The sequence below is a fragment of the Orcinus orca genome, chromosome 17, assembly GCF_937001465.1.
Source record: "Orcinus orca chromosome 17, mOrcOrc1.1, whole genome shotgun sequence".
NCBI classification, from domain to species: domain Eukaryota; kingdom Metazoa; phylum Chordata; class Mammalia; order Artiodactyla; family Delphinidae; genus Orcinus; species Orcinus orca.
Window position 1 is genome coordinate 52,762,557 of NC_064575.1, and position 26,444 is coordinate 52,789,000.

A 26,444-nucleotide genomic window follows, 5' to 3' on the forward strand; every position below is an offset into this window, starting at 1 on the left:
TGCCATTTCCAGAGGTCACGCTGTGCCCTCGGGGCTGGCGAGAAAGTGCGGGACACCCAGGCCCTAGCTAGGTGGGCTGTGTAACTTGCAGACCACACAAACACAGGGCTCAGGCCCGCGCCCCCAGCCCTGGTCTTCTGAGCAGGAAGGGGGGTTAGGTGCAGAACAGAATGGGTAAAACCCAGAGGCCTCACCTCGGTGGATCCATGTTCAGCAGCAAGGAGGATGTCTCAGGGCCATGCGTGAAAGATACTGGCATGTGTGTTCTGCCCCACATGCAGACTTGGGACCCGTGAGGGGGAGGCAGGAGGTTGGTGCGTGGATCCAGTCGTGATAAGGGATGGCGTAAACAAAGGGAAGAGATAGGGACCGACACATCCATACACCTTTTTGTTGGCACCCCGGGTGCCTTCCTTAATTAACACTTTCTCCTCACCTTTTCTAGCAGCAGTGTCCTTGTGAAACGGATGTTCAGGCCCATGGAAGAGGAGTTTGGTCCAGCACCTTCTAAGCAGATGAAGGAAGAAGGGATGAAGCGAGGTACTGTTCCCGTTGAGGCCCTCCCCCGGTGTTGCTCTAATTAGGAATGGTGGTGGGGACATTTCACTGAGAAGAACCCCCGGCCCGGCCCATGTCCCTGTGGTTCCGTGCTAGCCTGGGGATGCTTTTATTGACCCAGGAAGTCCACAGTCTCCTCCTTTGCTTTAAACCTTATCTTTTTAAACACCCTAAGCAAACATTTATTCTTCCTGGGCACTGATTCTTTCCTTTACCTTGAGGGAAATGTAGTGAATATACTGACTCATCAAGCAGTGAGATACAAGGTTAAAAAGAAACTCGTGCTGTGTTTGACAATACCCTCTCATAAGCAGCAGCAGCTGAGAATCCTTCAACAGACGCAAACGATTAATCACGGTACGAGTCAGGGAACCTGTTTTCTGTGACGTCACAACTTACTCATTTTCTCTCAGTCAGGGATCTTATCCCACTTCACTGAGAGAATGAGAAACGAAGCACAGGCCTGTCAGTGTCTTGCTCAGCATCTCGATGCTGTGCTGATTCATTGTCCCTCCTGGGAGTAAGGGGAAAGGGGAGGTGGTGGCTTTTCTCCCCACATCCTGCTGTAGCCAACACCAAGAGCTTCCAGAGACCTTCTGCTTACAGCACTGGACTTTCAATGAGTCAGGTTACCGTACGTCCACCATCTGCACAGGCTTGAGGTTTTTGTTACTGAGAATTTTTTTTTTCCCTATTTGTTGAAATGGGATTTGCATAATGGTCGAGAGCATCCCCTGTGTAACCTCCCTCAGCCACATCGAGTCACGTGACCTTGGGAAGGTCCTCTGCACCTTGGAGTCCTCACTTGTAAAATGGGGTGACAGGAGTACCCACGTCACAGAGGGAGGCTTGATGAGTTAATGTATGTAAAACACCAAACTCAGGTGCCCAGTACATAGTAAGCACTCCATCTTCACTAATATAATTAGTTTTATTTTTAGACCTGGATCTAGTTAAGGAATATTATCATAATTGTGAATGAGTAATGAGCATTTCAGAATTCAAGGAGTGTAAATACCTGAGTAGTGTTAATTACAGTAGTAATATTTAAACCTATAAAGGGTTCTCCGGCTTCACAGGCTCACCATCAAATATTCGAGTGCATTTTGAGCTCCATTCCTGCATGCCTTTTATATCTCATCCTTTAGAATGAGGGCAATGTTATATGGAAATCAAGGATCACACGGGCCAAAGTGATAGTAGCTTACATCCCTATTTAGTACATGCTGGCTGGTCCAAAGCTTGTGTTTTTCAGATATTTTGAGGTTGTGAAGTCTGCACAAAAATTGCCATCAGGAATTGCTGTGACAAAATGCAAAGTCACGGCCTTTGAGACATCTCAGTCCTAGGGACACGTGAGGGCACTGCAACCTTCCAGCAATAGAGAACTCGTTCTCCCGGGAGTGGCTTTTCTTTGGAAAAGGACAGTGGAGTTACTGAGCCCCTCGCCTGGAGCTCCTACGCTGAGCTGGGCTTTGAGAGGCACAAGGAGTCAGGGTCAGTGACAGTGCCCGTTGTTTGTTAGAAGTTCTCCAGGACAGAGAATGACTGTAATTATCACCAATGCCGTTATCTGTTTTGCCTTTGTAGCCACTTCTCAGGGTGGCTCTCCCAAAGTCATGGGAGTCGGTTGCCTTTGTCTGTACAAGCTCTGGGATGCCTGATAATGGTTACTGCTATGTTAGCGGAGTGATTGCTATCCACAGATACACAGTTAATGAGAGCTGCCTCTCTGGGCAGGCCCTGGGGGTGAGCTGTAAGCCCAGCATGCAGGTGTGGCTATCGACAAGCCCAGCAGGAGATGGTGGCACTGCAGCCCATCAACCCGCTGCCATGCCCCCTTTAACCCATTCCAGGGGCTCCTACAGCAGAAGTAGCAGCCACACTATTTTAAAGACAATGATTTTCCAAGAAAAGGTCTGTAAATCCAATGGAGAGGCCCTCATTTAAATATTGGGCTGGCCAAAACGTTCGTTCGGGTGGGTCGACCTTTTTGGCTAACCCAATAGAATATGGTTTGGGGTTTCCTTAGGGTCAGCCTGCTGGAAATTACATTTTTCTGTTGGGGGTTACAGGAAGAAGTTACAGAATGTTCATCTGTAACAGCCACTGGTAGGAAGCAGTCTCCTGGGGCAGCTGTGTGGGCTTCGCAGTCACGGCTTCCCGTCCCTTCTCTTTCAGTGCTTTTGTACGTGAGGAAGGAGACAGACGATGTGTTTGATGCCTTGATGTTGAAATCCCCCACCGTGAGGGGCCTGATGGAAGCGGTAAGCAATGAACCCCCTTCAGCCTCCGAGAAACCGGCATGTAGTCTCCTGAGCTGAAATCCATTTATTAAAATGCAGCCTTCGAGATGGCCCTGGAATGAGCTTTCTCAAGGAAAAAGAAAAAGTAGAGATTCATGGGGACACTGATTTCCACCCTGTCTGGCTTCTTATTAGCATCTTAAGGAGAAGGAAACTTTGTAAAACTGCCAATTCCCTGTCAGTTTAAGGCTAATCAGAGTAAGATGCCACAGAGAAAGTTTAAACTGTGAGTTTCCATTTGTCTCTGCATGAAACCAAATTAGATACGTTTAACTTCCAAATCTATACAGAACAAAAACGATTAGGAAGTGTCTTGCCAGCTGCGATAGTGTAATCCAAAATAAAGTATGACCTCTTTTGGTTAAGAAAAAAATATAAATTGCAGAGTTATAAAATGATTTAAGTAAGATTCTGAAATCTCTCCTTCCCTCTTCATCCCCTGTTTAGTCTAGCATTACCCAACCTGGGCTCAGGAAGTTATTTTATGTTTTATCCATGTATTATCCATCTGAATATGACTCTACATTGAAAATGATATCTGACTCCCCTGTACAACCATGTTGTAGAAGATCCAGGGTTTTTGTGGTGATGAAGACAGCAGGACTGCCAAGGGACAGTCTAGAATTTTTGTTGGTCTGGAAAACTGCTGCATTGAAACAGCATATTGGGCTATGGAGTAATATGTGAAAATGTGTAGGACAGTGACTATAAGTGGAATCATACACTATGTTGTCTTTTGTGGATGATTTCTTTCACTTTGAGTAATGTTTTTGAGGTTCATCTATGTTGTAGTATAAATCAGTACTTCATTCTTTTCTATGGCTGAATAATATTCCATTGTGTGGATATACCACATTTCGTTTTTCCATTCACCAGTTGATGGACATTTGGATTCCCCCCCCCCCACCTTTTGGCTATTGTGAATAGTGCTGCAAAGAACATCCAGGTACAGGTGTTTGTTTGAATACTTGTTTTCAATTCTTTGGGGTGTATACTGAGGAGTGGAATTGCTAGCCAGACACGTAAGGTCACATTGTATAATCATACAATTTATAGGAAATATCAAGAACAGGCAAATCCATTGAGACAGAAAGCAGATTAGTTGTTGCCAGGAGTTGGGTGAAAAGTGAATGAGAAAAGTCTACTTAGTGAGTTTCCTTTTGGGGTGATGAATTGTTCTGGAACTACATAGTCCTGACGTTTGCAGAACATTGTGAATGTACTAAATGCTACTGAATTGTACACTTTAAATGGTTTAAGTGGGGAATTTATATGATATGTAAAAAAATTATTTGTTCACCTGAAATTTTTTTTAAAAAGCACAAGAATGTTACCAATGTGGTTGGCATTGTTAGGCAATTCAGAGCAGGGCATGGAGGACCACCCTCTAAGAAACACCTGGCTGGAGGGTTTGGTAATCTCTTCTGTTCTCAGGATCTGTCATTGGCATGGAGTTTGTTGTTACTGAATCTGCCCCCCACCCCATAAAGGGAAAACAAAACCAGAAATGAACACAACAAAAAGTATCATCTATCTCTCTTCAAATGAACTAGGATTTTTTTAAATGACCCTAAAATGACTGGAAGATTGATTTATGAGCTACAGAAGCCCTTTGAACAAATTTCATACCTTTAATCTGGCCTTTAAGATCATATTACTGAAACTGACTTACCTAGGATGGTGGTGAAGCTGAAAATTACTTTAGCAGCTGTTTTGAATGCATATTCCCAGTCCTCAACCCCAGATTCCCGTTCTGCTGAAGTGGAGGTGGGGGAGGGCGGTGGAGCAGCAGGAATCTGCATTTTTTTGTTTATTTTTTGCGGTACATGGGCCTCTCACCGTTGTGGCCTCTCCCGTTGCGAAGCACAGGCTCCGGACGTGCAGGCTCAGCGGCCATGGCTCACGGGCCCAGCCGCTCCGCGGCATGTGGGATCCTCCCGGACCGGGGCACGAACCCGTGTCCCCTGCATCGGCAGGCGGACTCTCAACCACTGCGCCACCAGGGAAGCCCAGGAATCTGTATTTTTAACAGTTCTTCAGGGTATTCTGAGATCAGCCAGGTGTGAGAACCACTGACCTAGACCAATTCTGAACTGATTCATTACGCCTTCTTCCTTGGTGTCTTCCTTTCCTGTTTGTGACATTTGGCTAGTTCTACAAGTGTTCTGTAGCTGTGGTCTCGCTGGATCACAGCGGGGTTAAATGTCACCTTCACTTCCACCCAAACAATCCCTGAGTTAACTCTGCTTTTTTGTTTCTCTCTTCCCCGATAGAATGTAAAGTTCATGAGAACAGGGGCTTTGTCTCTTGCTGTCTGCTGTGTATCCCCAGGTGTTTGAGCATATATATTTGTTGACTGAATTGAGCATACACTGTGTATGTACCACCATGCCAAGTGCTATGGGTGGCACGTATTTCACATGCATTGCTTCACTTGAGCTTCACTGTAGCCCTGTGAACTTGGCAGGTCAGATGTCATCACTGTCATTTACAGATGTGGGGTTTCCTGAGCTCCACAGAGAGGCAGAGCCAGCTTAAGCCCTTGAGCAACTTAAGTCCACTTAGGGAGACGTCCACACATGAAAAGTTATTACAAGAAGAATAACCATTCCAAGTCACAGCTCACAACAACTAAAGGAAAGAAGCTTAGGCAATAGTAAGCCATCAGGCAAGAAGTAGTGTGTATGATGGTTGATCCCACACAGTCAGGGTTCAAATCCTAGCTCTGACACTTCAGAGTAGTGTGACCCTGGGCAAGTTACTCAACCTCTCTGTACCCCAGGTTCGTCGTTTCTGAAATGAGAGTAATAATAATATGGGATATTATTATGAAGATAGATACTGATAAAATGAGATGTAGTGTTGTTTCGAGGATTAAATGAGTTCCTATACAAGGTGTTTAAAGTAGCACATAGAAACACTGTATATAGGGAGTTCCCTGGTGGTGCAGTGGTTGAGAATTCACCTGCCAGTGCAGGGGACACAGGTTCGATCCCTAGTCCGGGAAGATCCCACATGCTGCGGAGCAACTAAGCCCATGCGCCACAACTACCGAGCCTGCGCTCTAGAGTCTGCGAGCCACAACTGCTGAGCCCATGCGCCACAACTACTGAAGCCCATGTGCTCTAGGGCCCGTGTGCCACAACTACTGAAGCCCACACGCCTAGAGCCCGTGCTTCACAAGAGAGGCCACCACAATGAGAAGCCTGTGCACCGCAACGAAGAGTAGCCCCCGCTCGCCGCAACTAGAGAAAGCCTGCATGCAGCAACGAAGACCCAATGCAGCCAGAAAAATAAATAAAATTTTAAATACAGAAACACTGTATAAATGAATATATATATATATATATATATATATATGTAGTAGATGGCTGTAAGTGCTGTGGGGTGGAGAGGCAGATTGAGATTCCCTCAAGCCAAAGGGGCTAGAGAAGGGTGTTCTCCCCTGGTGAAGCTGGCTGGGTGCACAGGGAAAAGGTGGCTCGTGGCCCCGGTAGCACCCCCTTCTATGCAGCTGAGTCATTCATGCATGGAGATGCAGGCCTGTCCTCCCCAATTCTATTGACAGGTCAAATGTAGCCACCTAGGAAGTATTTATAAGCAAGAGCCACCCCTTTTCCAAAAGTGCACCTTAGGGGCTTCCCTGGTGGCGCAGTGGTTGAGAGTCCGCCTGCTGATGCAGGGGACACGGGTTCGTGCCCGGGTCCGGGAAGATCCCACATGCCGCGGAGCGGCTGGGCCCGTGAGCCATGGCCGCTGAGCCTGCGCGTCCAGAGCCTGTGCTCTGCAACGGGAGAGGCCACAACAGTGAGAGGCCCGCGTACTGCAAAAAAAAAAAAAAAAAGTCATCGGCCTCCAGAGCTGGCAGTTGTGTCGGATGCCTCTAGACCAGGCAGACAGAGTCCTACATTGGTGAAAACCAATGGAAATCTCTAGTTCTGCCTGTCACATATCTGAGGTTTCTGGGCAAAGAGAACTCTCCACAAAGTAAAAGTCTAAAAGTTCCAGATCATCAGCTAGCCAGTAACACACTGATGAGGTATGTCCAAGACCTAGGATCCTCCTGGGCATCAAGGAAGTCTTAGGGGGTCCTTAAAAATATTGATCATGAGATTTTAAAAGTGATGGACATATACGAGCAGTTCAGACTACTTGAAAAACACAAAGAAAAAACCAAGCAGTCCTAATGCCCCCGCTCTGAGAACTATCACGAAGCATGTGCTTGCCATGCACACGGAAGGGGAGTGTTGTGGTGACACCATCCAGCTCCTGGGCAGAAGGATTCCTTCCGTAATCTCCCGACAGATGGCCAGCTTCCTCCACGTGCTATCCTGCAGGGTCTCACTTCTTTCCAGGCTTCTGGATTTGGCAAAGCCCACTTCCTTGCCTGGCGTGGAGGCAGAGGACGCTGTGTTAGGGTGGCATTTTATCCAGCTGCCTCTGCCTTTGCCTTTGACAACTGCACAGAGGGCAGGGCTTTGTCCTCCTGGAGACTGTTGCCCTCGGCAGCCTGATGCCCGTGTCAACTCTGCCAGTTGCTTCTTGGTACTGGATGGGGTCCATGAGCCCTGCTTCAAACAGGCCCATCATATGCCCCTTTTCTCTATGAGCTTAGAATCTGAAACCAGACTGCCAGACTGTTACCTTTTAAATCCTGTCTCTGCCACTTCCTAGCTGAGGGACCCTGATTACTTACTGAGTGTTAAGCCTGAGTTTCCTTGCCCAGAGAAACGGGTCTCCTAAAAACACCTATTCTGTTGCAATGATGTGAGAATTGAGCGGGTTAATAGATGCAGAACTCCCTGTGCTGATATGCTAAGCACTTAGTAAGCACTCAGTGAATGCTGGCTGTTGCCGCTACTTCCGGCAGGTATGCAGGTTTATGCAAATTTCCTGACTGTTATCAACTGAACTGTGAGCTGAGGTATATGCGTTCATGCTTTGGGAAAAGCTGGGAGTCAAACCCCTGAAAAGAGAAGATCCAAGAATCAGATTCACCTCTCTTTCAGAAAAGGGGGACTAAGAGATATGAACTTGCTGATGTTGAGTCAAAAAAGGAACGCACTTTATTTTTCCATTTCATTTTAAAAAGAAGTTCCAAATGACACCAACCAAAGTTCAAAACCCAATGCTTGCAGGCCAAGCAACTCACAACGATAAATGTTTTGGTTTTTATTTTACTTTGCAGTTTCCTCTTTCTCTTTAGTTTTGCAGTTGGATTAAGTCACTGTTTTTCATCTTTTCTTGAAAGTTATTCTTTCCCTAAATTGTTTCAGTCTCTTCTCCTTATTGCTCTGTGATTCCATTATGTTCTTTTTACTTCAAGAATCCTTATTTAACACTTATTTCACATTCCCAGTCCATTTAACTACATATAGGTAGTTATACATACCTATAACTCTATATACGGACCATATATATGTATATACATTATGTATGGATATATAACTATAGAGCTATAGTTATACAGAGTATATATAGTCTGTCTTCGTGCACGCGTGTGTGTGTATACGTATATATATATTTATGGTACAACACTGATTGCTTGTTTTCTTCCCCCTTTGCTGAAGTCTTTGTTTTGATGCATATGCTAGAGTTCTTTTGTGAGTATTTTCCTCAAATGGGATATTTGGGTGAAATGCATTTCTTACATGCCATTCTTTAACCTGAGAAGTGAGGGAGAGCTTGTTGGTGTACAGAATTCTTGGGCTAAAGTCCCTTTTTTCAGTAGTCTGTAGGGGTTATTCCGGTTTGGTTTCTAGTGCTACAGATGAGAAGACTGAAGCCAGGTTCATTCTTTTTCTTTTCTTTTTTTGGTAACTTGTACTTTCTGTCTGGGAGGTTCCAGGATGTTGTATTTTCATTACCCTTGGAGATCTGGCACGTGGCCAGATGCATGGGTCTTTTCTCATTGCTCCTTCCTGGGATTCAGGATACCCCTCCTATCTAAAAACATGGGTCTTTCCTCTGTTATTTGTCTAATTGTTTTCTCTTCTCCATTTGCTCCTTTTTCTCTGTCTGGGACTTTGGATATAGTCACATCAGGTATGGCTGTCTCTATTCTTCAAACCTCTCTTTTTTTTCCCTTCATGATTTCCATCTATGCTGTGTGTCTTTGCTCTGCACTTGAAATGGTTTTTCTAATCGATCTTTCCTAACGCCGATTGGTTTGCTGGATCGACCACCTGGCCTTCAATTCATTTATTGACCTTTACAGATTTTTTAGTTCAATAATCATATATTTAGATCAGAATTTTATACTTGTGTGCTGTACAGCGGTCTTCATAAGTGCTCTTTTATGTTCTGTTCACACAGATGCCGTCCACATTAAGTTCTGTCCATTTTCTTTGCTGCCCACAGGCGGTGTTATTTTATGTGCTGGGCTCATTTGGGCTCCAGTATGGCCATGAGGCAGTTCCATCAGTGACGGAGCAGTGATGTGCGACAGGCAGGCCACTTGTTTCCCAGTCTACCTTTGCTGTCTCAGTCCTCAGCCCACCTGTTCTGCTCCTTTGGGGCTTGGGGGAGGGGGTGGGAGTTCTTCCTGTGCAGTGTAAGGGATGGATGGGTGGGAATCCGATTCTCTGGAGAATAAGCTCTTCCCAGAAGCCAAACCTATCCCACCTTTGTCCCAGGGCTCTTTGGCTTCTTTTCCTAGGCCCTGCTAGACTGCCCAGTAGTCCAAGTCCCAAACCTCACCTGCCCTAGCTGTTTGTGAGCCCTGCCAGCCACTGGGCTCACAAGAGGTGGGTGGATTGGATTTGGGAGAGAAAAAGCATTTTGGGTAGGTGTCTCCAGAATCCATCTCTAAACTATTATTATATTACTTTATAGTTTTATATTTATAAAGCTGAATCATGGTCACTGTAAAAATAAATAGCACAGAATTGTACAATGTGAAAAGAAGAAGAATCTCCTTGTTTCTGTCCATTCTTCCAGGGTAGCCACTGTTAATAGATTGGTGGGTCTTTCAGATATTTTCTATTTACTTACATATATTTTTTAAAAAAAATACAAGTGGGATTACACTATATACAGTGTTTTGCAATTTGTGTTTTTTCACTTAGTATGTTAAGGACATTTTTTTCATATAGGCGTCCTGCATTTCTTTTAATGGTTGCATGACGGCGTGGTTTTCAACTGTGCAAATATCAAAATGTGCTTAATGAATGTTTGTTATACACAGTTAGCTGTGTTATGAACAGTGATGCTTTGAAGAGCTTTGCATACATCTGAGTGTATTTCTGTGCACCAGATTACTAGATGTGGATTATTTGGGTCAAAAGATATATGCCTTTGAAATTTCAATAGCTTCTGCCAGATTTCCCTCCAGAAAGGTTGAGCTTGTTGCTCTCCTATCTATGGGCTATGAGAGTTGCTGTTTCTTATCCTTTGGCTGGCACTGTATTATCAATTCTTCAGTTTTTGTTAGTCTCATAGATTAAAGGTAGTATCCTGCTGTTGTTTTAATTTGAATTTTTAAATTAATAGTGAGGTGGTGCATTTTCTTATTTGCTTATTGTCCTATTGTATTTTTTCTGTGAATTACTTCTTTATGTTGTTGCCTTCCTTTTCCCATTGAATTGTTAGTCTTTTTCCTTCTTTTAATTGAAGCATGGTTGATTTACAATATTATGTTAGTTTCAGGTGTACAGCAAAGTGATTCAGTTATACGTATATATTTTTTCAGATTATTTTCCATTATAGGTTATTTGTAAGGTATTGAATATAGTTCCCTGTGCTATACAGGGTCCTATTGATTATCTATTTTATATACAGTAGTGTGTATCTGTTAATCCCAGACTCCTACTAATTTATCCCTCCCTCCACCCCTTCCCCTTTGGTAACCTAAGTTTGTTTTCTATGTCTGTTTGAGTCTGTTTCTGTTCTGTAAATACATTCATTTGTATTAAAGAATATGGGCCAGTTCATGAACTTGCACATTATCCACGTGCAGGGTCCATGCTCATCTTCTCTATATCGTTCCAATTTTAGTATATGTGCTGCCAAAGGGAGCATGTTAGTCCGTTTTTTTTTATTTGGAGGTGTCCTTTCTAACTTAAAGTTTAGTTCCATGTCTGTCATTTGTGTTGCACAAATGTTTCCCAGTGTATTGTCTGTCCTCAGCTTTCTGGGTGGTTTTGCCTATACTGGTATTTTTCATTTTATGCTGCTTTATCTACATTTTGGCCTTTTTTCTTCAGGTTTCATAGCTGGCTTGGCATCTTCCTTACTTAAAGATGATATCTGTACAAAGAATTGATTCATGGTTTCTTCTTGCATGGTTTCATCTCTTCCCTGTAAATCTTTGGTGATATTTATTTTGATGGAAGTCGTGGAGAAGGGATCTGACTTGTTAATTTTTTTCTATATGGCTACCTATTTAATCCAACATCATGATTAGAGTCCATCTTTTTCTGACTGACCTGAAATGACACCTTCATCATAGATTAAATTCTCCTGTGGGTGAATTTTTTGTTGACTGATTTATGGTTTGTCCAAAGAAATGAGCCTTTTTGAGAGTCTGACTCATGAGTGAAGACCACTGGCACCCAGAAACATTTCCAGGACAGTGAAGTTGGAATTTTCTCTCGTCTCCGCTTGGCTCCCCTTCTGCACTCACCTGCCTTTTTGTTATTGGTTGCAGATATCTGAGAAATACGGGCTGCCCGTGGAAAAGATAACAAAGCTTTACAAGAAAAGCAAAAAAGGGTAAGAAAGAAACAGAACTTAAATTGATTTCCCAATCAGATATGTCTATACAGTGCCTTTAAAAAAAAAACAAGATGGTGCCCGTCTTTCATTAGTTCTGTTGTCTGCCTTTTATAAAAATTTGTCATCCTTCCAAAGACATGCTGAGCAGCTTACGTGTGCCACGCATTTTGAAGACCTTTAATGAGAGAGAGTGGGGGGTGAGAGTGCATTGTCATGACATCAGCTGAGATGCCCCCCTCCAATGACAGGATCAGTGGGTAGAATAGAGGGGTCTGGAAGTGGTGAGAGTGCCCCTGGGGACAGTGGCAAGGTCGCCCTTCTGCAGAGAGCAGAGTTTATAGGGAATCACGTGCTGCTCTTGGGGCTGGTTTCAGGGCAGCACGGTAGGAATACAAAGGATTCAGGGCATAGAGGATTCTTCTGAGGTCATTACTAACATAATGATCGAAATGATTACTGGACCTGCTTGTTCTCACTGTTAAGAACGACAGCTCTCATTTATCTGGTGCTCAGTAGGTCCTGGGTCCCCTGCTAAGTGCTTTATGTGTATTGTTCTATTGTTCCTCACCACTCAGTGAGGTAGATTCTTATCCATAATTTATTGCTGATGGAGGCTAAGCAACTTGCCCAAAGTCTCATGTTCAGTAGGTGAGGCGCAGATTTAACCCAGGTCCGTGGCCCCAAAGCCCTAGGGTTTAGCTCGCACGTCTGCTGTCTCCAGCCCTCCCAGGGCCTCCTGTGTATGAGGCTCCAAGGTTAGTTGCCACGGAGCTGGATTCAGTGCCAGGAGAGGGTCTCCATTAGAGTCAGCTTCTGGAGCTATCTTCTTACAAAAAGCAGAAAATAGGTCTTTAAACTCTTCTCTGGGCCTCTTTCATAAAGGAAATTGATTATCTGGGATACTCGGGCTTTTTGAGTGATGTGGTCTCTCGGTTAATTTGGAGCCAAGCAGGAAACCCTTTCCACTTGAGCCCTGGTTGAAAAGCTCACTAAAATGCATGTTACAGTTCTTTCCAAAGTCAGTGCAAGAGGCTGAGTGTACTCCTTCGCTGGTGAGATTTGAGCGGTGTCTCAAGGTCTCACGTTGAGCAGAAACCCTCAGTGTCGACGCACATGCCGATGGTAACATTTCACTTCCACCGAGCCCTGTCTCAGGCCCTGGGCTAAATACTTTAATCCTAACAACCACCGTCTAAAGCAGGGTTGTTATTCTTATTTTTGCGGAAAGGCTAAACAACTTGCCTGATGACACACAGCTGTAAAATGAGAGTCAGTTCTCAAACCAAGATCTGTCTGACTTCAGAGAAGGGGATTGGTTAAAGGACTTCTAAATCACAGACAGGCCCTGGAAGTTGTTGGTTTTCTTAAAACCAAACCCAACACAGATGGTTAACCAAGGAGTAGGTCACGTGGTAAAAGTATGAACTTCAGAGTGAGGCAAAGCCTAGCTCAGCAGTGAGGCAGCTGAGTGAACCTGGGGACACGATCTCACCTTGCTGAGCTCAGGTTTCTCATTTGCACCGTGGTGATGACCGCACCTGCCTTCAAGGTTGCCCTGAGGACTGAACACAAGGTCTCCAAAACACTGGAACACACTACATGCTTGAGGAAGGGTACCTGCAGCTCTTGTTTATTTTCCTCTTCTCCTAAGTGTGGAGTACTTTTTTAAAATGCATTTTCAAGAGGCAATATGGTTTGATGAAAATAGTTCGGGGACCTGGCCCTGTCAATAGCTAACTTTGTGATTTCAGGCTCTGTTAACTTCTGGGCTGTACTTTACCAATCTAGAAAGCAAAAGGTTTGGGTTGAATGAGCTCTGAAATCCTGTTTCATAAGGAGTTAGTTCTGAGAAAGCGAGGTTTTGCTTTCCTCAGAGTGGCTTCTGGGGGCCAGTTTGGGGGCCGCTGCAGAGTGGGAGCCTGTCTCCTCTCCCCTCCAGCCCCCGCCCCCCCTCCCTGGCCTCCCTTGCAAAAGCATGGCTGAGGGAGCCCCCAGCCGGGAGCCTGCCCTTGCACTGAGCGCCTTGGTCATGGCATCTCTGTTCCCCCATCCCCGGCAGCATCCTGGTGAACATGGACGACAACATCATCGAGCACTACTCGAATGAGGACACCTTCATCCTCAACATGGAGAGCACCGTGGAGGGCTTCAAGATCACGCTCATGGAGATCTGAGCCCTGCTCCGGGCAGCAGCCCTCAGGGCCTTTCTCCCCGGGGCAGCCGGAAGCCCGGGCCCTGCAGACCCACCCAGCCCATCTCACAACTGCTGTTACACGACCGCGCTGGGGAGCGGGCCGAGGCCTGAAGCCCCGTGTTTGGTCCGTGCGTTTGGTCCGCCCGCCGGCTCCTGCCATGGAGCCGCAGCCCAAGCGCCTCGGGAAAGGGCCTTGTGCCTGTTGGATCCTTATTTATTGTCCACCTTTCTCTGGAGCCCAGGGCCCAGGCCCGCCAGGGCTCTGCAGGTCACTGCTGGCTCCAGGTGCCACCGTCCAGAGCCCTCCCCCTTCAATCCATTCATCCCGAAGGGCCTGAGGATGCTCGCCCCTGCCGTCTCACCTCCTTACGTCTCCTGAGTGGACGGACAGAACGAGCCATTTCCTTCATCAGAGGTCGGGGGAGAGGCGGACGCCCCTTCCTGGTGAGAAACCTTCAGGCTGCTCGGAGACGGTCATCTCGCCCATACCCCCAGGGGTTCCCAGTGAGTGGCCAGCAGGCCGTGTACAGGAAGACATTCAGCCACTGTGTAATTAGTAAGTAACCTAGAAGGTGTGCCTGGCTACCCGTGTACATAGTGTTTATAATATGGCAATAATATATTCTACCTGTGCTATGTGGGCATGTTTACTGCCACTGGCCGGGGGAGGCACATACCTGGAGACCCTGCTTTCTCCAAGAGGCTTCTGCCTCTGTGCTGTTCAGGAGACGCGCTGGGCGACGGAAGTGGCCTTTGGGGTGTCGGGTGACTGCGGTGAGCGCCGAGACAGCTACTCCCGTGGGCACGCGCGGGGCCTCGGTCCCTGTCCGCAGAGGGCGCCCTGTTCCCTTTCCACGGGCACTGCTCGCCCCGGAGGCCACTGAGTTTATCTCACGGCGATGCGCTTTGCCTGACCCTCCCTCTGAGCTGTCTCGTGGCAAAGGTGAGATTGTCTGAGGCCCCAGCTCCCCCTGCTTTGGTGTCGGCACCGCCTGAACTTTCTGGAGAGACCGCAGGGGGGTTGCCACTAGGGCCCCGTCTCTTGGGCCCGCTGCAGAACTCCTTGGCTATCGTGAGGATCCTGGCCACTGCGAGTGCCTCGCAGTTTACAAGCTCGTCCTTCATCACAAGTGGCCCCCTTAAAGCCCAACTGTGGTCCCGAGAGCGAGGCCGACAGTTCAGCTCTGGGTCTCCAGGCCACCGCGGCCTCCCGGGGCTCAGCCGGCACGGGAGAGGCCGTGCTCCGCCGCCTCTGCTCCCAGATGCTGGATGTGGAGGGAGCAAGCGAGGATGCCCCGAGAGCCCTGGCTCTTCGGAAAGCAGCGTCCAGAGGAAGACGGAGAGGCGGTTTGCCCTTCTGCTGGCTGCCCTAGCAGATGAAAAGAAACGCTTCCCCAAGCGATCACGATGTCATGGACCGGCCAGGCCACAGCTCTCCTTGAGGGGACAGGAACGTGGTCTAGGGGTCTGTGTTCACCTTTGTGGGTTGAAGCGCTAGCTTTCTACTAGCGAGCACACCCTCCACCCAAGGTCCCAGGTCTAAGGACAGGTTCTCTGTAAGGACCCATTTGTTTGTAAAGCACTTTGATGTCTTACCTGGGGGCTTTCTCTTCAAGGGCTCCCTGCCCTCCCACCCCATTGCCCCTGAGGCCCAGAGCTGGACGGAAGGGCTGCCTCCAGTCCAGCTGTTTGTTCTGGAGGCTGCAGAGGACTTGAATGGAATGGTGGGCAGGTGCAGAGCCTAGGAAGATCTCTGGGTGTGGTGAGCAGGCACCTTTCCGTGTCTTCTGGACACATCACCCCTCTCCGTGGTGCCAAAGGTTACATCCTGGATTCACCTCTGCTCCAGTCTGTCGCCGCCTCCTCCACTCTGTGACTGCCATGCCCTGGACCGGCATCTTGGGGAACCTCCTGGGTACTAGTGGGGCTCACTGTTGGGAGTGCATGAGGTACAGTGCGCCTCCCATGCTCCTTGCCTGAGGGCTGGTTCCAGACGTGATCGGCAGATGTAACGGCGAATACTACTGGGCCGGGGCACAGCACTCCAGAATAGGAAAAAGAGAAAATCTTTGGCAATCTGACACGGGTTACCAAGCCTTCTCTCTCCAGCCTCTGTGGAAAAAAATGTTGGCTAATCCTGCCCTAGGCAGCAGATGAATCAAAGAGGCTTTTGCCTTTGTCCCAGGTCCCTGGGCAATGATCGCGGTGACCACTGCCAGAACAAAGCATATGAGCTCAGTGCCAGCAAAGGGTGGTGCAGAGTGTCCCCTCGCATTTGATCTGTCCCCATCTTACCGTGTCCCCTCTGCGTCCTTGGTGTGCCCATGGCTTAGCTTCGATGTGGCCTTCACTATGTATATGAGCAGAGCTTTGATGAGCAAAATTGTCCAAGAAAAACACTCCAGAGAGATAGGAAAACTTGCCTCCTCTTCTTTTTTTGTCCCTTAATAAATAAGCTTTAAAGAAAAAATTCACGTAAGACGAGGGACATGTGAAACAAGTGTTTTTCTTATACTTACCCAAATTGCTTAGACTTTATGGGTGTTTAGGAATTGGGTCCAACAGAAAAATGCAGTCGGGTATCATCTTGGAATTGGATCCTAAAAGACTAAGGCACGTCCCAGCCCAGAAACTTAAGAAGCATGAACTGAATCAAACATTTCATTTTCCTTCTTATTTAAAATTACGCAAATGCAACAGAAGCAGAGGGCTTGTGCCAAATTCTAAAAACAGCCCTTTCTTAAAGACAAGCAAGGAAGACTGCTAGATGGACAATTTGCTCTCGTGTTTAAAAAAAAAAAAAAAAAAGGCAAATGTAACTTAATAGTTTTGTAAATGGGAGAGGGGGAATCTATAAACTATAAATACAGTTATTTTATTTTTTGTACATTTTTAAGAAGAAAAAAATAAATATTCCTAACAACTCAAATGTCTGGTGTTCTCGGTGAGGTTGGTATTGGGGCTCTTTGCCTGACTGGAAAGAAGCCTCTGTGTGAGCGGGGAAGGTTCTAGGCTCCCCTTGGGCACCTCAGGCCCTGGGCTCCAACAAGCAGACGTTTCCTCTTCTGGTTGCTTTGTTGTGCCCAACCCCAAGGTTAAATGAGAAGAGGGCTGAAGACATCACGAGGCCTTTGGTGTGACCATGACAGGCCACCAGCATGGCTATTCTTCCAGTTCCCAGGGCAGGGAGTAGGCTCTGTCCATCTGCATTCCTCACGCCCAGCTCCCTCACCGCCACTTAAATGTACCACCAGAGCTTTCCCGTCCCTTAGTTCATCTCGCCCACCTCTCCACAGAGACTAAAACCACGTGGCTGAAACGCCAACCTCATCATGACAGTCTCTTGCCCTGGAACCCACAGCCTCGCTAGTATCTGTCAGCTCAAATCCCAGTATTTCTTTTTTTTTTTTTTTAAGTGTGGTGTGCTAATTCCCATGGAACAAACTTTGATCACTGGGAAACTGAATATGGGAGGGAGAAAGTAAGTATCCCTGACCCCTTCTTCCTCTTTTCCATGGACAATTCCAACCTTACAGCCACATGGCTCATCTGAAGAAGCCCTGTAGGGCCAAGCAGATGCTTCTGCTGAAGGATTTCCTTTTTTTTTTAACATCTTCATTGGAGTATAACTGCTTTACAATGGTGTGTTAGTTTCTGCTTTACAGCACAGTGAATCAGTTATACATATGTTCCCATATCTCTTCCCTCTTGCATCTCCCTCCCTCCCACCCACCCCTCTAGGTGGTCACAAAGCACCGAGCTGATCTCCCTCTGCTAGGTGGCTGCTTCCCACTAGCTATCTATTTTACGTTTGGTAGTGTATATATGTCCATGCCACTCTCTCACTTTGTCACAGCTTACCCTTCCCCCTTCCCGTGTCCTCTTACCCCTAGGTTCTTCATGACCGTTTTGGTTTTTTTTCCTTAGATTCCATATGTATGTGTTAGCATACGGTATTTGTTTTTCTCTTTCTGACTTACTTCACTCTGTATTCAAATCCCAGTACTTCTCGGCATTTCCTCAGTGGCCACGCACATTCCTTCAGCCATCCTCCACGATTAGCTCCCGAGAGCCTCTCTGTTCCAAACAAGGAGCGCTTCTATGTTCTTCCACCTGTCTGTCTGTCCACGTCCACAGCTTTCAAATCTTGGCTAAAAATTCGCCAGGGAAAGCTTTCTCTGACCAACTTTGACCCCCTTGGCATCCTCGGCAGCCTCCGTGCTTGGACCAGTGGGCAGCAAAGAGGTCAGGAGAAGTGCTCGTTGAGGAGGCTTCTGGAGAGATCCTGGGATTAGAAATGGGCCAAAGGCCTCTTTGCCACGATCCGTGTCCGCAGTCTCAGTAGGAGGTCTGAATGTATTCCCCACAGGCCCGAGGACGTCCTGCCGGGCATGCACTGGTCTCCACATCTCCCCTGAGGCAGTCCTCCCTTGACCCATTGCAGCCATAGTCCTGCTGTGAACTCTGCTCCCCATGTGTGCCACACACACACACACCCCACCTCCCTGTACTGGGACTCCGGGTAGGTAAAGCTGTCAGGGCCACAGGGTCAAGTACCAGCTCTTGCCTTCACCGCTATGCCAGCTCAGCTCAGTTACTATGGACCGGGCATCGTGCCCGGTGCTGGGGAATAAGAGGCACATTAGATGCAGTCCATCCTCAGAGGCTGCAATGTGCCCAGTGATAACAGCCTGGCATCGTCAGCACCGGGATAGGGGTTCACTCTGGGAGAGCCAGGGCTTAGCAGTCACCCCAGTCCTAAGGCATACAATCCCCTCTTACCCTTAGACTTTCACAATGTGATGAGGTCACCAAACGCTAATCTCACTTTAGGAAGGCTGCCAACTCGAGTGTCTGAGCCCCTGTATCTCTGAGGGTCAGTGGCACATTAACACCCAGGGCAGCAAATGCCCAGGACCTACCTGAGCCCTGGACATGTGGTCATCATTCAAGTGTAGAGAAATCTATTTGCAATGAATATACCATTGGTTAGACCCTTGGCGTGGACATCTTTTCACTCTGCAACAATCTTTCTACTTTAGGTGGATCTGACTGATACTCTACTGCCTTGGAAAATACAGGGCTCAATTTTCTTTGTTTCTTCAGCCACCTTAAAAAAAAAAAAACAAAACAGAAAATTTCAGGGAAGTGAACGCATACTCCTGACAAAGATAAGAGAGGCCTGCATGAAGCATCTCCATTTCTTCCAAAGGGAGCTCTCGTGACCTCCCCCTGCCTCGACTGAGAAAGCAGCAGATTCTTCCTCACCTGGCCTATGCCTGCCCCGCCCCCCCATGCCTGAACTAGGCTGTCAGGGGGTCCAGAGCTGGGTTGGGACAGTACCCTGAAAATAGGAGCCTCAGGCTTGCAAACGTGCTGGAAATTAACAGGTTCCCCTCCAACAGGTGTGCGAGTGAAGAGCCTCCTGATCAGGTTGGAGGGTCGCAGCCACCTCCTTACCATCACTGCCGTGAGTGACACGGCATTACGCATGCTCAGTTCTCACGGGCCTCAGGGCCACTGCTGGTCTACAGAGAGAAACTGTGAGGTACAAAAAGACTCCCCTCCAGGCCAACTCAGCTCCTACACGAGGTCTGGTTGGCCCATGAGACACCTACCGTAGCTGACATTCAGCCCCTTCTTCCTACATTCATGGCCTCTGTGCTGGAGGCAAGGCCAAGGACAGCAGCAACAAGCACCTTGATCTGAATTGGCTTTGAGGCCATGGGCTCTGTATCATGTCAGTTTTCCTACAGACTCTTCTCCAGCCTGAGAGGCCCTGAGAGGGGAGAGGGGCATGTTAATTTCCCACTGAAGAGGAACTTGCCTCAGTTTCTCCTTCTGGTGCACCTAATGTTGAGACTAGAATTTATAGCTCCAGTTGTGAGGAAGGAGAGGAGGTAAGAAAGGGAAGGCCATGAGGGGAAAGTTAGCCCACATGTAGACCAAGGATGCTTCCGGACACGGCTTGGGGTCCAGCAGACCCTCTCATCCCCGCTTTCACAAACCCTGCTTCCTTGTGCCTGGAGAGCAGAAACCACACCCAGGAGGTGGCCAGCACAGCATCTGGGCCCTCACTCGGGCACAGATTCAGCTGGAGCAGCAGTTTAGGCATGGAAACCTCATGTCCCAGACCATCATATTAAATCAGCAACATTCTTGAATGCCAAGCTAGAGTAACACAAAAGTCACCTGATATAGGACCCACTCCACGGGGAGGGATTCATAAATTACTAAATTCACTTGTGCAAAGTGCCCCCAGGGCATATCAATGGGATGGGACTGCGCCCTCAACACCCCTTCCCCACCCTAAACAAGGATATGAACAGTCGACCACTCTATCATCCTTCACGTCGTAAGCCACTTTATTCCAGTCCCTTGAACATCACAGGCTGGCCTGATTTCAGACAGAACAGACTCCATTTCCAGAGGTCCCTCAACACAGCAATGACAATGAATAGCCCAGCACAGGAGTGACATAAGCTTTTAGGCATTCAGCCTTCTGGGTGCTGTCAAGTCCCTTGGCCACACTCGAGTGCATTGGATCAGACATACAAAGGTCTTCCTGGGAAGGAGGAGAATGAGAAAACAACCCTCAAGAAAATACAGACAGGGTCAATGGCAGGCAAGGACGAGGACTAGTTTCCGCTTTGTTTTCTTAACAGCTGGAGACACACTCCCCTGCATCTCACTCCAGCTCTAGGTTCTAGGGAACGGAGTGCGTCTGGCTCAGTAAGATGTCATGACTGAGGACAGAGCCCAGGCAGGCTTTCCCCAACATTAACTGACTCCGCCATCTAAGGAGAACTAAAGGAGGAATTAGGTCTTCAATCAAGAGCGGGAGAAAGTGGGAGGCAGCTCCTGAACATCACCTACAGAGGTGCCGGGTCCCCTTGCCACTGTGCACGCCGCGTCTTAGGTTAATTCCCTAGTTTTCAAAACCAGATTTTACCACTTGGCCAATGGAGGGACTCAGCACGTCTCACAGTGTAGAACCACTATAAAAAAAACTGACACGCAGAGGAGGATGAAGATTATTTTACTGAGTCCAGGTCTCAAAATTTCACCCTGCCAAGTTGGTTCGTTTTGGTCAACCATACAAATTCAGATTTTTACTGTCAGTTTAAATGGAATCGCGTAATACTCAGGAATCTAGAGGTTAGAAATGGGCTCAGCATCATTTTCCTCATGGTTATAAGTTTATCTTTCTGTGGTTCATGGTCTACAGGAAGTAGCTTGGCCGCAGCCAAGGAGACCTCTCTGCCTTCTCTTGGGGCAGGGTCTCCCCGTCTACATCCTTGAGTGTTTGGACTTCCCCATACCTACTGCTTGTGAAAATATGACTTACCTGTGACCAGCAACTTGTACTCTTACCTTTCAATTCAAATTAGGATGTATGAGGTCATCAGACCAAACTGCAACTCAAATTTGTACTGTCACTTCTGTAAATAGAAATTTGCATTCAGAGAACACGATGATGCAAGATACTTTCGGATTCCCAAGGGTGGGCCTTGGAAATCACAGACACACTTGCCTATGCCTTCTTTCAGGATGAACCAGGTGATGCCCAGCCTCTAACCTCTGACTCTTTTCAGGGCCGCTAGAGGCGTGGAAAAGTCAACATTCCAGCTATGGCTTCCTAACCATCCATGTGGATTAAAGCACTGGGAAGTCCCGAGAATTTATGCTATTTGGGGTGGGGGTGGGAACAGCTACAGAATATTATCTGCTCAGAAAAGCACCGCACCTCTGATCCAGGACTGTCAACGGGCTGCTGGGCTGGGTGGGCAAACCCACATCTCTAATAAATATGAACCTTCTGGTGCTCCAGTTGACACATCCCACTCAAACTTGCCCCACTTCTCTTGCCTAGGCACTACCACTGGAAAAGCATTCAAAATTAAGGTTGGGCCCTGGTCATGGTTACTTTGTACTTTTCTGGAATATATAAAATATACCTGTTGATTGGTGCATTTGTGCAAAGACGGATATGACTTTAAAATAAGACATAGACATTCATTATAGCTGGCTTACTTCACAACAAGCTACTAAAAACAGTCTCCTGTAATAAGATTGTATTAGTGCTCACTAAACATGCATTTCATTTAAACAAGGCAAAACACTTAATTTCGTCTGTAATACCCAGTATTTTATATACAGCGATCTTTTTTTTTTTTTTAAACTACAATAGGCAACAAGATGGGTCTGGCTTTGAAATATAAATTACCATTTGTGTTTAATTTCCAGAGAAACTCATCTTAGCTCAACTAGTGTAAACCTGGGAAGAAATAGCTGAGCCATCTTTTTCCTCTCCTCTATGAATTTACCTTGAAATGTTCACAGCTTAGAAACTAAAGCCTGCTGGGGAAGAGGATGGGGTGGGCCTCCAGGCGGGAATCCCCCAGGCCCCTTTAATAGCCTGGCCCTGGAGGATTCCTGGTCCCTGGGCAATCGAGCATCTGGTGCCACCACCCCTAGGGCATGTGTCACTCCAGACCCAGGTGGGGAATTTTGTTTTCCAAACAGGGCCCTTAAGCTTGCAATAGAATCACTGGACTGGATTGTTTTCTCTTCTCTTCTCTTGCCTCCCCCAGTCTTCGGTTTTAGAACACAGACTTTCGAATCAAAGGGAAAGTAATAATAATAACGATGAAAAATCGTCAGAACAACGAACACCACAAAGTCTGTGCACGGCAGCACTGTTCATGCTCTCCACAAGCGCGGGGGGCTCTAGACATTCCCATGAAGCGTCCACGACAAAAGAAGCTGCAGGCGGCACGGAGGGAGGTGCATCCGACCACACGAGGAACAGCATCACCGTCAATATTGTTTGGCAAAAAAAAAAAATTTTTTGTTAAAAAGTAAACTCCAAAGGGAACACAAGCAGCTCTACAGTTGGTGGGGCTTCCGGCTCAGAAGTGGCCGGCGCTGCTGGGGTCGCACTGCAGGAGGCGCACTATGGACGGGTCGCTCTTGGCCCCTCGGATGAACTCTTCCAGGGAGAGTTTTCCTAGAAAGCAAGAGGACCGGTGAGTGGCGGCTGGCAGCCACCGCACAGACGTAGGCTTCCCGCTGCACCTTGGGGCCGGTGGCGGCGGCCCACCTCTTCCCGGGGTCTCACACCCGCCGTGAGGCCCACCTTCCGTCTCTCCGAGCCGAGACCCCGGGGCTCGTTGAGCATCGCACAGCGCAGCACGCGGCCTCCTGAGAGCTCTGTGTGCATGGCCCTGGGCTGCGGGGCTGCTGGGTGGCCGCGACGTGGGCCCTGCCCTCGTGGCCCCTCCAGCTGCAGGCGCCCCGGAGGGACTCGGTGTCTGTGGATCAGATGGCGCCTTTCAGAGACTGAGCTGGGCTCCTGCAGCGCCAAGGCCGTCCCCACGGGCTCACTGGGCCCTCTGGGCTCCTCAGGGTCACTTGGCTACACCTACGTTTGCATGTGGGCAGAGGGGCCCGAAGAGACATCTGGGGAGAGGACCCCTTCTTTGGGCCAAGGTGTGAGGACGGCTGCCCTTCCATCCAGGCGAGGGCTGTGTGCTCCGAGAAGCAGAGAGGTGCCGCGGGGGTCCCTCCCGTCAATCAGGGCACTTTCCTCCTACCTCAATGGGCTGGACGGGGGAGACTGGCTGCCTGGGATTCCACTCCTCCTCGATGTCTTTCTCCTACTTGCCCAAGCTAGAGTATGTATCAAATTCCCTTCGGGAAGTTTCCTCGGTCATATTGTTGGTGGGGAGGCAAAGCTTCCCCCGCTTTCTTGTTGCGGCAGGGTAAACCCTGCATTCAGCGTATGTATCCGCCCCCTCGGGCTAACTACCCGCGTGCTCCCGGATTGGCTTCCCAGCTAACCTGCTGGGGGCCCAGACTTTTCTCTTCAAGTCAGCCGCCAGGGGTTAGATGCAAAGAGCTTCTCCAAGAGGAATCTAACAGCGGGAGGGTCTAGATGAGGACTTTGCTCCGGTGTGGCGTCCCGCCTTGGGGTCCAGAAGCCCTGAGCCAAAGCACCAAGTCTCCTGGTTGGGTGGAGCCTGACCCCCTGCAGACTGAAAGCCCCTCCCAGTACGGCTCCCACTCCGCACCCCCCCCCGACCCCCGCCCTTTTTTTTTTTTTTTAAAACCCAAGGCTTTCCCTTAGGAAAGCACAGGGCTTTTAGCAACGAGATGCATTTGGGGAATGCTGACCCCGTCAGGGCTCTGTGACCCCACTGTGGCCAAGTCCCAGAGCACAGGGTCTCATTTCTCGCAGTGAGCGTTCGATCCTGCAGTGTTTGGGTCTTCTCCCATCTTTCAGCCCTATTCTGAAGAGGAGGCTGGGCCTCGGGCAGCAGACAAGCCCACCTGTGCTCCCCTGGAGCATCAGCAAAATGTGCAGTTTAATGTCAGCGAGTTTACTATTCTATTAAAAGAATCCCATGTGTTTAGTCTTTGCAAAACAAACTATTCGCTGTGAATCAAGGCACATAGAGAAACAGGATGTAATGGCACCTTTGTGCAGAAACAAAGCAAACAGATTGGCCTGTACCCTGCAAACCTGGATTCTCAGGCAGCTGGTGCCCCAGAGGGCATAGGGATAGAAACTGAGGCTCACTCTGCGACAAAGCCTTCCGCCGGGGGTATATGACTGCATTTGCTCATCACTGACAAGAACTGCTGGGGATGCCCAGCAGAACAGGCAAGCTGGAAATAAAAGCAAGAGCTATAGATGACTCAGGGCTTATTATGGACCAAGCTCTGTGTTAGCACTTTAAACTCAGATATTACATCTAACTAGGGCTGCCAGATTTAGCAAATAAAATACAGCATGCCCAGCTAACTTTCAGTTTCAAATAAACAACAATTTTTTAAGTATGTCCCAAATATTGAACAGGGCATACTTATATTGAAAAGTCATTTGTTATTTGTCCAAAAATTAAATTTAATGGTGCCTCCTGTATTCTGTCTGGCAATCCAACATCTAAAATCCACTGTTCTTGAGTTTGAAGTCCATCTCTCCTTTCATTTTGGTTTGCTCTGCATCCCCTTGTTGGATTTGAATTGTGGGTGGCTCCCTCAGGGTGCAATCTGCTGGCCACCTCACCCGCCAACAGCTGAGGGGTCCCACTTGGCTCCAGGAAACCCAACACCTTGGAGCATGCACACGAAACCCCAACAAAACCCCCTGGGCAGGCTGGGGTGAAAGCTACTAGGGTCTGGGTGCATAACAAACCCCTCCCCACTTTCTGATTCGCTGGCCTGCAGGATCCAGCCTCCATCTTCCCCCTACAGGGAGAAAGCAGGATAAGCCACTTTCACAAAGGGCCTCGAGCCAGGTCCTTATGGCCAATATCTTGACCTCTAGTGGAATTTCCCTGCCCGGACACCCCAGCCCCTCCAGCAGCCCCGCCTCTGAGCAAAGCAAAGCAAAGCAAAGCAGCCATGGCCTCCTACCGTCTCTATTGGTGTCCATCTGGCGGAAGATCTTTTCTGTCCTCTTCTCTGGGGTCGACTCATCTTCAGGCATTTTCATTACAGAGGAGACCATCTTATAGATTGCCTGGGGACAGAAGCAACATGGCGTGAGACAGAAACATGGTTTGTTTTCGCACACAATGGCCCTATTATTAAACCTCCCAAATACAGGGTTGAAGGGAATGCCTCCCATCACACAGCGACCCAGCTCTGCTCCTGACCATCTGTTGTCGTAGAAGAGAGACGTGCAGTTGCTGGTGAGAGCAGCCAGGCCAGCAGAGCTTGTCCAGCGGCAAGAACCTTCAGGAGCGACAATTGGCAGGAAGATCCACTAGGCCCCCCGTGTCTCTAACTTATGTGCTTATGAATCCCCTGGGAATCTCGTGAAAACGCAGCAGCTGATTGAGTAGGGTGGGCTGGGGAGATGGGGGGCTTGAGAGTCTGCATTTCTAATGAGGTGCCTGTGTGCTGCTGCTGCTGTTCTGAGGTCCCTGCTCTCAGGCTGTAGGTGACATTCCTCAGGCCAGAGACAGGTCAGGGTCTACTGTGGTCTCTCCCTGGGTCCCTCAAGGGTGACAAACACTGATGGTCTGTAAGGGCCTGCCCTCCTCTTCTCCTGGGCAGACATTACCAATCCATCCCAGTGCTCTTTCTCCTTGGATGTGGCAATCGTCTCACATTCCTTCTCAGCAAGCTGCCAGGTATCCCCGGGATGGGAACAATCTGCCATCCAAGTTTTGGAAGAAATAAGTATAAAGTCTCAGCTTGAGATCAGCTGGGTACATCAGAAATCTGATGGGCAAAAGAGGGTTCTACTGAAAAGGTTCTGTGAACAGTACTGAAACTATCTCCCCTACCGTGGACCCCCCATGGTACCCAGTAAGCGCCTGGAAGGCCTCAGCGGTCAAATGTTGTTTTTATTTTGGAAGCATAATGTAAAGTCATTGTTTTTATCCCCAGACCATGGTTCTGGTACTCAGATTCACTTGGGGAAAATTAGCCCTGGGAAGGAGTTTTAGAAAAAGTAGATTTTGCCAGAGGGTGGGCGGAGGAATCTGGAAAGTTCTGGAACTTGGGATGTAGTGGAAAGAGAGAAAGGAAGGCAGCTGAAGGAAAGTAGTCTCCAAAGGGGAAATGTGGAAAAAAAAGGGTTGCAAAAAGAGATAAAGGCTTAACTTCTCCACTTTACAGTCTCGTTCAGGATCAACTCTGCCTCAAGTTCCTAAAAT

The 26,444-nt window shown here is 48.1% G+C and overlaps 2 protein-coding genes and 1 non-coding gene across 16 annotated transcripts in view; 1 reads left to right on the top strand and 2 right to left on the bottom strand.

The window, feature by feature from the left end:
- The window catches only part of GRHL2 (grainyhead like transcription factor 2), a 166,517-nt gene extending 149,815 nt beyond the window's left edge, over positions 1 to 16,702 (top strand). For 4 of the 5 annotated variants that reach the window (XM_033438178.2, XM_033438182.2, XM_049700161.1 and 1 more), the window contains 4 exons: positions 446 to 540; positions 2,740 to 2,825; positions 11,512 to 11,576; positions 13,639 to 16,702. In XM_033438178.2, coding sequence (XP_033294069.1) covers positions 446 to 540; positions 2,740 to 2,825; positions 11,512 to 11,576; positions 13,639 to 13,753 — 361 coding nt within the window. In that variant the 3' untranslated portion in view covers positions 13,754 to 16,702. The remainder of the gene's footprint in view (positions 1 to 445; positions 541 to 2,739; positions 2,826 to 11,511; positions 11,577 to 13,638) is intronic. The other variant, XM_049700159.1, reaches the window with a different exon arrangement.
- Positions 10,777 to 10,883, bottom strand: LOC117203515 (U6 spliceosomal RNA). The gene has a single exon (XR_004486298.1). It is a non-coding gene; the product is annotated as a U6 spliceosomal RNA (small nuclear RNA).
- A 3,412-nt stretch (positions 16,703 to 20,114) lies between the features above and the next one.
- Positions 20,115 to 26,444, bottom strand: part of NCALD (neurocalcin delta) — a 427,559-nt gene continuing 421,229 nt past the window's right edge. For all 10 annotated transcript variants that reach the window (XM_049700164.1, XM_033438174.2, XM_033438175.2 and 7 more), the window contains 2 exons: positions 25,195 to 25,300; positions 20,115 to 22,783 (listed from right to left, as the gene is read on the bottom strand). In XM_049700164.1, the coding sequence (XP_049556121.1) occupies positions 22,686 to 22,783; positions 25,195 to 25,300 (204 nt within the window). In that variant the 3' untranslated portion in view covers positions 20,115 to 22,685. The remainder of the gene's footprint in view (positions 22,784 to 25,194; positions 25,301 to 26,444) is intronic.